The sequence below is a fragment of the Calliphora vicina genome, chromosome 1 (assembly GCF_958450345.1).
Source record: "Calliphora vicina chromosome 1, idCalVici1.1, whole genome shotgun sequence".
NCBI lineage: Eukaryota > Metazoa > Arthropoda > Insecta > Diptera > Calliphoridae > Calliphora > Calliphora vicina.
In genome coordinates, this window is record NC_088780.1 from 54,654,269 (window position 1) to 54,666,617 (window position 12,349).

The following is a 12,349-nucleotide window of genomic DNA, read 5'->3' on the forward strand; positions in this document are numbered from 1 at the left end:
GCAATATTTTAAATAATCACTCTTTTAATACACATACTGGTAATACGGTTTGGTATTAACTCAATCACTGCTTACGATATACTGGCTGGTACAGCAACTCGCTGTCAGAGGCATCTTCTAACGATTCCCAGGATGTTAGCAGTGACACTTCTAGAAAGATCATGCAGTGCAACATACAATATGCTGTCAAATAGAAGTCTACACTTATTAACTACGTGTATACGTGCGAATACTTATTCAAACGTTTTATTTTTGGGATTCTCTTATTCGATAAAATGTATAGAAATTTGTAATGATTACATTCGATAACGAGCTAGTCAGAGGGTAACGAGACATAATTGTCAAAAACCACTCTTGCTAATACATGTGCATGAGTATACAATGGTCAATTCACAAGGTATCTATCCCCTCAGCGTCAGGGTAATACGCTGTTGTAATGTAGTTGCCCAGTCCACGCACGCCGTCACTGCGTGGATGGTCCGTCTTTACGTGCCTACTCGTGGGAACAAAATAGATCCTAAAAATTCAAATACAACTACAGAGGAGACTTCCGATTTCAGGGAAACTAGGGAATCGGAAGGGGGGGTTTCGGACAGCACCCTAGAGGGTGAATTAACCCTGACAGACGTACATGCTCGGATTCTAGAGCATGAAGGACAGGTGAGTGAACTGGATGTGGATGGTCTTTTGGGACTGTCGAAAGACTCCTTTGGGGAAACTAGTGCCACTCAGAGGTTGGAGGAGTTGGCTCTGTTATCTGATGATGAGCATGAGATCACTATGATTGCTGCTCAGAATCAGATAACGGAAACATCCCCTCCCACTGCTAGTGACAAGGATAACCAAAGGAGCCGTTCGGCAGAAGATGATCCACATGGCGCTAAGGTCGCCAATCTTGTTCGGCAGGCCGCCGTGGAGGAGTTGCCTAATGCCACTCCACGAGACACTGATAAGCCAGGCCGAACGAAAGAGGATAGGGCAAAAAATGGCACTAGGAAATCTCTTGCCTTTCTGGCAAAGATGGGAAAGAGAGATCCTGGGTCATTAACTGCAAAGGAGAAGTACCTTCTCAAGAAGCACAGACAGGACGTCGCTAGATTTGAAAGAATCTACGGCCCTGTTAGTGTACTCTTGGGAGAGTATTCTCCTGTTGAGCAGCAAGTGGTAGCTGCTGTCGATCTGGCTGACACCCAAAAGGGTATAAGGTCGACAGCTCCAACCACTAGCAGTGCGGTAACAACTAAGGAGGGGGGCTCTTCTACCATCCTACAAATCGGTGCTTCGGCTAGAACTGTGGATGGTAACAAGAAGCCTCCCATAATGGGGTCAGGTGCGAAGGGAATGAAGAATCCTCCGGCCGATTCTCTTAAGGGTGCCCGTATGGGTAACATTAAGGGAAACGGATCCGGTGGTCCTCAAACCTCGTCATCGAAGGCACCAGGATGCAGCAAGGCTTCGGGGAATGCTGGTGTAACCCCATCTAGCACTCTTAAGGGTAACCAAAAGGAGACCATTAAGAGGGCTAGATCTGGGGACGACCAGCCTTCCTCGTCAACAAAGAAGCTAAAGAAGTCCCTGAGTCAGGACGTATATCTTCAGGCAGCGATTATTGATCGGAATGATCCGGATGGGAAGATCAGTACCGATCAATGGCAGCTGCTTGAGGCTAGACTCTTGGATGAGATGGCTTTCCATAGTGGTAGCTCTGAAGACGTATCTTTTAAAGGTGCTGACTGGGCTAAGGGAGTCAAGGTCATAAACTGCGGAAATAAAAATTCATTTGAATTTTTAAGGACCGTAGTTGGGAAACTTGGCGACCTTAATCCAGCCTTAAAACTTGAAGTGATACGCGCTTCAGAGTTACCATTAAGGTCAATAGTGACAGTATGGATTCCTCCACCCGTAAGACCGGTGGAAACCATATTGGCACTGTTGAAAAAACAGAATGTTGATCTCCCTATAGACCAATGGAAGGCGGTAGCCTCCATGGTGTGTAAGGAGAACAACGGGAGGGATTTCCGGTTCGCAGTGGATCGTAAATCCCTCGAGATTTTGGACAAGGTGAAAGGGGTTGTCAATTTTGGTTTTGGCACTGTCAGGTTTCGGTATTCGAAACATGACACTACCAAAGAGGCTGCTGGTGGTGCAGATAAACCTGCATCATTGTGAAGCGGCCTCAACAGAATTGGCAAACTTTCTCACCAAATCCCAGACCGATGTGGCCCTGATCCAAGAACCTTGGATTAACCAAAATAAGGTTTGCGGGTTAGGGATAGCGGGATACACGTTATTTATCCCGTCCACTGAGGACAAGGTAAGAACGTGTATCCTGGCAAGGAGAGAACTCAAACTAATAATTTCTCATTCTTTTAGGGGCGGTGACATCACTGTTGTGAATAGGGAAACCAGGGGTGAGCGGACGCTGACTTTGGCTTCGGTGTATATGCCGTATGATGCAGTGGATCCACCAGGCAATGAGGTGCAGGAGCTAACGGCGTATACAAAAAGGAGAGGTGCTATCCTGGTTATGGGATGTGATGCAAATGCTCATCACAGCCAATGGGGCAGTGCTGATATCAATAAAAGAGGTGAGTGCGTCTATGATTTCATAACTGTCAATAATCTAGTTATCTGTAACAAGGGCAATATGCCCACGTTTAGGAACAAAGATAGGCAGGCGGTTATAGACATGACCTTGACGAACCAAGATGATAATTTCGTTAGAGATTGGAGGGTATCCACGGACTGTTCCTTTTCGGATCATAGTAGGATCACCTTCACTTTGAATTTTAACTCGTCCTTAAGGGTACCATTTAGGGATCCTAGGCGGACAAATTGGGGAACCTTTTATGATAAGGTACGTACTGGGTTTGAGCAGTTTAATTTATGTGAACTGATACCACCCAATTTGGAAATAACGGTGAACAATTTCACCCGTTTATTAAATGAGAGCTATGAGTCATCATGCCCAATGAAATTTCCCGGTAGGCGTAAACAGCCAAAATGGTGGACTAAGGAACTTCAAGTTCAAAGGTCGACGGTTAGGAAATCTTTTAATAGGGCAAAGCTCACTGGATTACAAGGAGACTGGAACAACTACAAGGTGTGCTTCAATAAATACAAGGGAGATCTGAAAAGAGCGAAGCGGACTTCATGGAGGAATTTTTGTGAATCCGTTGATAGCGTCAATGAGATGTCAAGATTTCGGAGAATTTTATCCAAAGACCCAAAGGCCATAGGGTATATTCAAAGAGCTGATAACTCATGGACGGAATCTAGCTCGGAAACACTCTCCCTGCTTATGGAAACACACTTTCCTGGTTGTGAAAGTATAGGCACTAGGGCTGACGATCAGGGGGCTAACATGCCTGAGGGAACTAGTCATGACTCTAGACAAATTGAGGGAATAGTCACTAGGGAAAAACTAGCCTGGGCGGTAAAATCTTTCGACCCGTATAAATCACCGGGTCCGGATGGAGTATTTCCGGCGATGCTGTGTAATATCCCGGATACGGCATTATTCCTCTTGGTGGATATCTTCAAGGCCTGTCTCAGTAGAAGGTATCTGCCGCGTGGGTGGAGAGAGGTCAAGGTTGTTTTCATACCAAAGGCCGGTAAGGCCAGCCACTCGAAACCAAAGGATTTTAGACCTATTAGCCTATCGTCTTTTCTTTTGAAGACATTAGAACGACTGATAGATCTACATCTAAGGAGCAATATAGATACCCATCTCATTAGCAACGCTCAACATGCCTACCTCAAGGGTAAATCCGTTGAGAGTGCGCTTCATGAAGTGGTCGGTTGTATAGAGCACAGTCTGAAGCATAGGGAATATACTTTGGCTGCGTTTCTTGATATAGAAGGTGCCTTTAACAACATCAGGACAGAGGCAATTAGGAACTCGTTAGTAGAACTTGGGGTCGACGACTTTCTAGTGAGTTGGATAATCTTAATGCTGGAAAGCAGGATTATCAATTCAACCCTAGGGGACGATGTGATCAGAAGACGGGTTACCAGAGGTACACCACAAGGTGGAGTTCTTTCTCCTCTACTGTGGTTACTGGCGGTTAATCCTATTCTCAGGACCTTCGAATCTAAGGGTAGGAAGATAGTCGCCTATGCGGATGACGTGGTGATCCTGATTAAGGGAAAATTTCTCTCAACTATCAGTGACATCATGCAGGAGTCGCTTAGCGATCTCTCATCCTGGGCAAAGACTAACGGGCTGGGTGTAAACCCATCAAAGACAGAATTGGTGTTGTTTACTAGGAAGTATAAGGTAGAGAACTTCAAATTGCCGAAACTAGACGGCGTCGAGCTGAGTTTATCAGGGGGAGCCAAGTATTTAGGAACCTTCCTTGACAATAAACTGTCATGGAAAATAAATACGCAGGAAAGATTGAAAAGGGGCCTTAATGCCTACTATACATGTAGGAACTCAATTGGCAAAAACTGGGGCTTGCGACCTAGTATGGTTAATTGGATCTACACTTCTGTTGTTAGACCTATTATTACTTATGGCTGCACAGTGTGGTGGGAGGCAATGAGGAAACGTAGCTACAGGGCTATACTCAACAAGGCTCAAAGATGTGCATGTCTGGGTATCACAGGTGCCCTAGGCAGCACCCCGCAGGCGGCGTTGGATATAATCCTGAATCTACTACCCATTGAGATATATGTTGAAAGTGTGGCAGCAAGGAACTTACTCAGACTATCGGAGTCTTCCTTAGTGAAATCCTTGCGGATGGGACACACTATGATACTGTATGAAGCAGGTCTTGTTAGTCAGGGCATTACTCCATCTGGAATCTCTGACTATAAGGTCGCAACCTTCAGCTTTGGTGCTTCACCCCCAGTAGAATTCCCCACCAGGGATAAGTGGGCTGGATCCGATCAACTGTTTGATGGGTGCGCAGTTTTCACAGACGGTTCCAAAATGGATTCTGGTACGGGGGCCGGGGTATATTTGGTCGACCAAGACATCAAGCGCTCATATAGACTCCCTAACGAGTGTAGCGTCTTCCAAGCAGAGATCTTCGCGATCTGGAAAGCCACAGAGTTGATAGGGACACACATAAATAGGGGGTCTTCAGTGACAATATATGTAGACAGTCAGGCAGCACTGAAGGCCTTGGAATGTCATTTAATACACTCCAACCTAGTAGAGGACTGTAGGAGAGCTCTGGAGGAGCTATTGGCACATTACTCAGTGAGATTGTGTTGGGTGCCAGGGCACTGTGATATACAGGGTAACGAGGTAGCAGATGAACTTGCTAGACATGGTTCCGATTTGGACCATGACACTAGGGAACGGGCTGTTAGACCACCCATTTGTCACTACTACAGGGTAATCTACGAAAGATTCCGGGACTGCACGAATCGATCCTGGTGCAGTAGAACAGATTGCAAAGTGTCCAGGGCCTTATGGCCAAGACTGAATGCGAACGCGACTGGGACACTGTTAGAGTTGGATAGGTACAATCTCAGGATTCTAGTAGGAGTGATAACCGGTCACTGCTCAATTGGAGCCTTTAAGGGAAAGTGGGATACCGACACACAGGACTTCTGTAGAGTATGTGGGGATGCAGAGGAGATAGAGACAGTAGAGCACATTATGTGCAACTGCCCTATGCTACAGGGTCATAGACTTAAATGGCTAGGAAATAGATTTCTGGATGAACTTGGTAATGTTGCTGGCTGCAAACTAAGCAACATACTAGGTTTCATTAAGGGAATAGGGTGGCTATTTAAGGGACGTTCTACGGCAGGTCCAAATCCGTGAAAAGACTAATTTTTCCTTTCTTTCTTCTTCTTCTTATCAGACGGAATTTTGGACTTCTTTTTTGCTTATTCTAATGCTATTATCTTTATCTTTTTTCTATCTCTATCGAAGGGAATCACAATGGACCTCAAGGTCTCTGGGTGGAAGTACACTTTGTGTACATGTGTTTTGTTATTGTAACATAAATAAAATTTCCACTCAAAGCACTCGTTTGCTACAGAAAAACAGCACATTAATGTCGATTTTAAGTCCATAAAGTTGACTATTATTTTAAATTTCGTACCAACAAATTTCAAATATAATTTAAAATAGCTGTATTCATAATGTAGAGTACTTGGCCTAGTAAAAAAGCAGACAAGATATTTATTGACAAACATTTCAACTTCTAATGAATTTTGTTTTTAACACGAAGTCTGGTTACGTGTTAACTAATAGTTAAACTGACAGTTTTCATACAAAAATATGTTTAACCGACAGTATAACTATTAGTTAAGACATAGCCTGACTTCGTGTTAATGGGGGTAAGTGCCATAATTCTAGACAACAACCATTATTGTTTTATAGAATTAAAAACTAATAACTCAAATATGAAAAGGAAATTCGTCCGAAATCGTCTAACAGAATTGGGGCATTATAGCGATTAAGAATTTATTTATTTTACTTTCAAAATGACACGCTCAGATATCGTTTATTAAAAAAAATATTTAAAATTTATTTAATAATAATATTTATTAGCAAAATACAAATACATACAAGTATATTTTACAATAACTACATTAAAAATCTAAGGAATTTAAATGTTCCTTAATGGTCCTTACTGTATTTTCCATTTTCTTCAATTTTTTCATTAGTTCCATTTTTTCTGTAATATAATGCTCTTTAGGCATTTGCACATATTCTTCGCCCTTAAATATAAAAGTAGTTACATGTTCTACATCAATCAGTTGACCTCCATTTATTTCCTCTTTATTTGTTTCCCTGCTATTAATTGGAGATTGTTGAGTTTGTATTGAGTTTGTTGCATTTAGCTGGGGAGATATTAAATTTAACTTTTCAGTGGATTTCCGTAAAGGTTTTTGCAATGGAGAAGTTTTTAAAATTTTTGAAATTGATGAAGATGCCTGTGTTTGAAGAATCATATTGTACAGCTTTCTTTTCCTACTATTTGTAATAGTCATTTCATGAGCAGACTTTTCCTCGTCTGTAAAGATAATACATTCATCAGACTCGGGTTCATCCAAATTAATGGAAAAATTTTCATCATGAAAATCTTCTTGAAGCTCATTGATCATAGTTGTCGATTCCACATGTAAATCTTGTTCATCCTGAAACTGTTGCCTCTCGGAGCTTTCATTGTCCCTCTTCATTTCGTATAGATAGTAGTCCAAATTATTGCCAGAGTCTTCATAAGTTTCATCAACTTCGGATTCTACGTATGGATAAGGTAACGCATCTCCCACTAATACGGTTCGCACGTTGTTTATAGCAAAGAATTTTTTATCAAAATGTTCCGAACAAAAATAGTACATTGAGGCGGGTTGATTTGAAGGCACCTTTCCTAATTCCATCCATTTTTGTCGTCTTTCTGGATTCTTAGGGAAACTAAACAGTTTAATATCCTTGTTTATTGATCGATCTTTTAAATTAATATAGTTTTCACAATTTTTATAGATACAAGCCCGCAAAGTCATTTTGTTTAGATAAATATGAAAACAATGAAATGTAAACAAAAAAGTTTCTTAAAAATCAAAAATTGTTATTGTTAAAAATGGGCTATCATTCTGCAGTGAGTGTTCTACTGATTATGCTAGGCTTGCCAGTATTCGGGATTTGTCCCCAAAGATGGGGATTTTAAAAGTCTTTTGGGGACATTTCTAATAGTATGCCACATTGACTTTGTAGTAAAGTGAACCGTTAAGGAGGAGTTTGGTTACTAACACACGTACGTATAAAGATGTTTAGTTAATAAATTATACGCAATTTTTAAGTTATAGCAACAACACTTGTTGTGTTCAATTAATATTTTGTTTGTATTATATTTTGGAAGAAAAAGACACGACCGATGTTCGCCGCTAAAAAAGGGTTAAACAAAAACAAATAGAATCAAAATTAAAATTCTAATTCTAAAAACTGTACAAATGAGTTATAGTATTATCATGATACCACCAATAATGAAATTGTGTTTGCCATCCCTGGTAGAAACTAAGGCGAATTTGTATTCGGTGGCTTTTATAACTAAACAAACAATTACAGCTGATTTTTCATTCGAACGTCAAACTTCATACATAAAAATTAATACGCTAGTAATGCGAATGTCATACTTGATATATAAAAAATAAATTCATTCGCCTTGACTCCGACCTTATATTAGTTCGTCTTTCGGTGCATATTTTTGCAACAAAAAAATGAATATTCTATAAAACTCGTTTGTAACAATAATTAAAAATAGGAAAATAATTGTAATTTAAAAATTTAACAATTTAAATATTTAGAAGTTCTCAAAAAATTAACAAAATATGTTCAATGGCATGGTACAGACCATACGAAATAGTGTCGTAGGCACGTATCCCTCCTGTCATGTAAATTCTCGTCTGGATGAACGTAGAGCCAAGGCAAGAGCTTTGAGGGCAGAGCGTAGACGTAAGCCGGATAAGCCAGATGATTTTGTAACTTATGAAGATTCTGGTAGTGATGAAGAGACACCCCAACAACAAGAGGAAGTATTGAATACTTCATACAATATTTTCGACTTTATAAGAAGCAGGGAGAATGGATTAAGTGAGGTAAGGGATGACCTAAAAAATATATTTGGAAGCATATTTCACTTAACCTGAATTTCAGAGACGTAATTTCAATTTCGAGCAAACAAGTCGTTATGTTTTGACTCATGATATGTTAAGGGAGACCCAAATCAATTTGGGCTACATAAATAAGGTTTTTTGCTCCAAGTGGCTAAGTAATCGTCAAGTTATATTTGGTACCAAATGCAATAAGGTTTGTTTTTTATGCAGTTAAAAAAAATAAGATTCTTTGAAAATTTAATAAAAAAAGATCTTATATTCCTAGCTTCTTGTATATGATGTTAATATGCGTCGTGTGGACGCAATTCCTACTTTATCAACGAATCGTGCAAACCATGCTGAAGTTCAGGGAGGTCTACATGCGATAGAAATTAATCCGAGTCGTACTTATATGGCAACAGGAGCTCGAAATTCCGCTGATGTTGCCATTTATCGTTTGCCTACATTGGACCCGGTGTGTGTGGGCGAGAATGGCCATCGTGATCTAATCATGGGCATGTGCTGGTTAGATGATCAGTTTTTGGTGTCTGGTTCCAAAGATTCACGAATGGCCTTATGGCGTATAAATGAAGATCATATGGAATTTCCAGATGGTGGCAAAGAATCATGTCCCACATTTGCTACGATAAATCCATTGTGCGTACGAGATTGTCGTACTGCCCAAAGGGTAAGTTATATTATATTTCATTCACTATCCGAGTATCTGTGATTCACAGAACTAAAAGTTATTGTTGGGAGATAAGCTAGTTCCTATGTGCATTTCACTGGTTGCTTACGCCAGATCATCAGGAAACCTTTTCTGCGAATGAGGATTACAGATACTCAAGCTTTATTTGTAAACATATCAAAGCTTGGACAAAACATCAAGAATAAACAGTGATTTTATCTATTCTGCAATTGGTTTGTTTTTTGACGACTCGATCTGTAGTTTGTAAATTGGAAAATAAAAACCTAAAATAAAACAACATTTTTTCGCAAGAAAATCAAAAAACCTGCAAATTTATATGCTATATTATATTCCCAATTTCATTTTTGATAAATTCACCGAAATTTATTGTTGGTTTATAAGCTATTTCCTAAGCGCATTTCAATGGTAGCTTAGGCCAGATCATCAGAAACCCTTTTCCCAAAGTCTAGCGTTACCGTTACCTTTTAACCATTTCAAATCGGTAGCCAATATTGTACATTTGTTATGATTGCGTTAAGAAGTGTACTTCACGTCATTGAATAAACGGCAATACAATTGAGAAGCTAATTTCTTTTATTTCAGTTACGGAGGATTATTAATTTTATGAAATTGTGTCTTTTGCGGAATATGAAAATATACATTTTGTAGTTAAATATAATTATTAGCTATAATAATGTGATTTTTTTTTTTAAATTTACAATATTAACGCAAATTTATTAATATAAACAAAACGATCCAATGTAAGTCATTAATTGAAATATTGAAAATTTATTTTACAGATTCGTTCACTTTGTTTTAACAAAGAATTTCGTGAGATTGCTGCTCTATCCTTGAACGGTTACATTCATGTCTTCAATGCTGAAACATTCAAACAAAAACTATCACGCAAACTGCCAAATTGTCAAGACAATGTTAGTATAGCATACCATAGTGATGGTCTCTATGCTATAGGTTGTCGTTCATATACAATACTACTGGATACAAGAACATTACAGGTATTCAAACACTTTTAAAATTTGAACATATTTAAATGCACAATTTAACTTGCAGACAATAAAAAAGATTACCTCGCGATACAGTGGTTGTGGTATTAGGGCCACATCGTTTGAGGGCAACCTTTTAACGGTGGGTACCGGTCTGGGCATGCTATTGTTCTATGATATACGTGCTGGTAAATATTTGGAAAGTAGCGTTAACGCTTCACGTACGGTAACATTAAAATGTAGTAAAGGGATAGTGGTAAGTTTTTATTTATTTTTGAAATTAATACTAGAAATTACATTTTTATCTACAACTTGTTTGAAACTAGAGCTGTGCCTCTCTGAACTATTCGCTATTTTTAGTGATTCAGTAGTAGCAGCAGTTCCGCAACATTGTGCAACCGAAAAATAATTACAATTCTAAACGACATTTTTTTTATTTGCCGTATAATACAGAAAAACAATGGAACTGTTGTAGTTGTGTTAGAATTTCTACATTGTTTTAAACTGTATCACTAAAAGGCAGAGTTTAGAGAGGCATACCTTTGTTTGAAACTCTAAATTAATTTAGTTTGAAACAAATTCTTTTTATATTTGAACTTGTTAGTATCCAGAGGATGAAATGGATGGATTTAATGTTAAATATGTTCCCGCTATTTATACACACTGTTATGATAGTACTGGTATGCGTTTATTTGCAGCTGGTGGTCCCTTGCCAGCCACTTTAGTTGGAAATTATGCGGGTGTTTGGCAATAGTGTTAATTTTTCGTAGCTGCTTAGTTTAAAAAAGAAAACCGAAACAAATGTGAGAAATTAAAACTGACTAATTATTAAGTAATACTACTTTAGCAATATTTATTTAAAACAATTCAAAAAATTATAATAATGTAGCTGTATATGAAACAACATAATAGGGGTATAACTAAAATATCATAACTAAGACGTTACTACTTTTTAGAATGTTTTAAGATTAATATGATTATATTTATATATTATTTGCAATAAATCATGAAGAATAAATTATGTGAGAAATTTGGAAGAAATATAGAAGTAAAAAAGTTAATTCAAAACTACTAGATTTTTATTTCATAAAAAAAACTTTCAGTGAATTCGGCCTTACAGTCAGTAAATTAATATTGAAATAAATTAGCCTGAACAAAGTTTTTTCATCAACAAAATCTGCTTCACCATGAGTGGTAATGGTAGATATAGGTTTGTCATTCCGTTAGTAATTTTCATATTTTTCAGCGGAGTCGATATATTCATGTCCGTCAGTCCGACTGTCAACAAATACAAGTGAATTCGCCTTGCTACTTACTACCACTTCTAAAAACAAACAACAACAATATGTGGGCACAATCACAAATATTAAAAACAAACAAAACTATTTTATGTATAATTCATTGGTAATTTTTAATACTTCGATTATAATTAAAGTCAGATCACTAGTTTGATCTTGTTAGTTTGACGGTATTTTTAGGGTTTTTGTCAGTGTTTCTTAACTATTTTACATGTATTACAAATTCTCAATTAAAATTAAACTTTTTATTTTAACTGAAAAATTATTTGTGATTATTTTAAAATAAAATAAACAGCCAAATCATGAATAAAAATCCCGCGGAAGTTTGTATTGTAAAGTTATACCCTTAATATTTGACAAAAAAAACAACATTGAAGCGCTATTTATTCATAATTTATTGAATTAGGACAAATCAAACAATGAATATAATTTTTATTAAAAATGTCATTCAAATTAAATTGTAATTCTTATAAATATTTGCTATCATTATTATTTTAGCGGAATTCACTCTTCATACTAGACAGGTTTAGTAAAATGCTAAATTTGCTTAACGGCCAATTTAGTTTTGAAGTCACATAAAATTTCACTTCAAATAAAAAAGAAAAACAAAGCTTATACAATTTTGTGACAACAAAAAAAAAATATTTGTCTTAATTTTTGTATTTTTATAATTCTTTTTTTTAATGTTGTTAAACCATGCAAATTTGAAAAATTATTATGAAATATGGTTGAAAGAGACCTTGTAAATATGATTGTATACTGCGAAGAGTGAATAGCTGAAATCCTATAATTTTGAT

At 37.7% G+C, this 12,349-nt stretch overlaps 3 protein-coding genes across 3 annotated transcripts; 2 read left to right on the plus strand and 1 right to left on the minus strand.

Moving 5' to 3' along the window:
- The first annotated feature begins 381 nt into the window (after positions 1 to 381).
- Positions 382 to 2,585, plus strand: LOC135964318 (uncharacterized). Its single transcript, XM_065516550.1, has 2 exons — positions 382 to 2,314; positions 2,374 to 2,585. Exon 1 carries the CDS (start codon positions 382 to 384, stop codon positions 2,167 to 2,169), a length of 1,788 nt encoding a protein of 595 aa, XP_065372622.1. The 3' UTR covers positions 2,170 to 2,314; positions 2,374 to 2,585.
- Positions 2,586 to 6,466: 3,881 nt separating this feature from the next.
- Positions 6,467 to 7,482, minus strand: Dlip2 (Dorsal interacting protein 2). The gene has a single exon (XM_065498560.1). It carries the CDS (start codon positions 7,471 to 7,473, stop codon positions 6,559 to 6,561), a length of 915 nt encoding a protein of 304 aa, XP_065354632.1. The 5' UTR covers positions 7,474 to 7,482; the 3' UTR covers positions 6,467 to 6,558.
- Positions 7,483 to 8,172: 690 nt separating this feature from the next.
- On the plus strand, positions 8,173 to 11,322 carry DCAF12 (DDB1 and CUL4 associated factor 12-like protein). Its single transcript, XM_065513947.1, has 6 exons — positions 8,173 to 8,565; positions 8,624 to 8,776; positions 8,849 to 9,250; positions 10,051 to 10,266; positions 10,322 to 10,510; positions 10,859 to 11,322. The coding sequence occupies exons 1-6, from the start codon at positions 8,299 to 8,301 to the stop codon at positions 11,006 to 11,008; spliced, it is 1,377 nt and encodes a 458-aa protein (XP_065370019.1). The 5' UTR covers positions 8,173 to 8,298; the 3' UTR covers positions 11,009 to 11,322.
- The last annotated feature ends 1,027 nt before the right edge of the window (positions 11,323 to 12,349 follow it).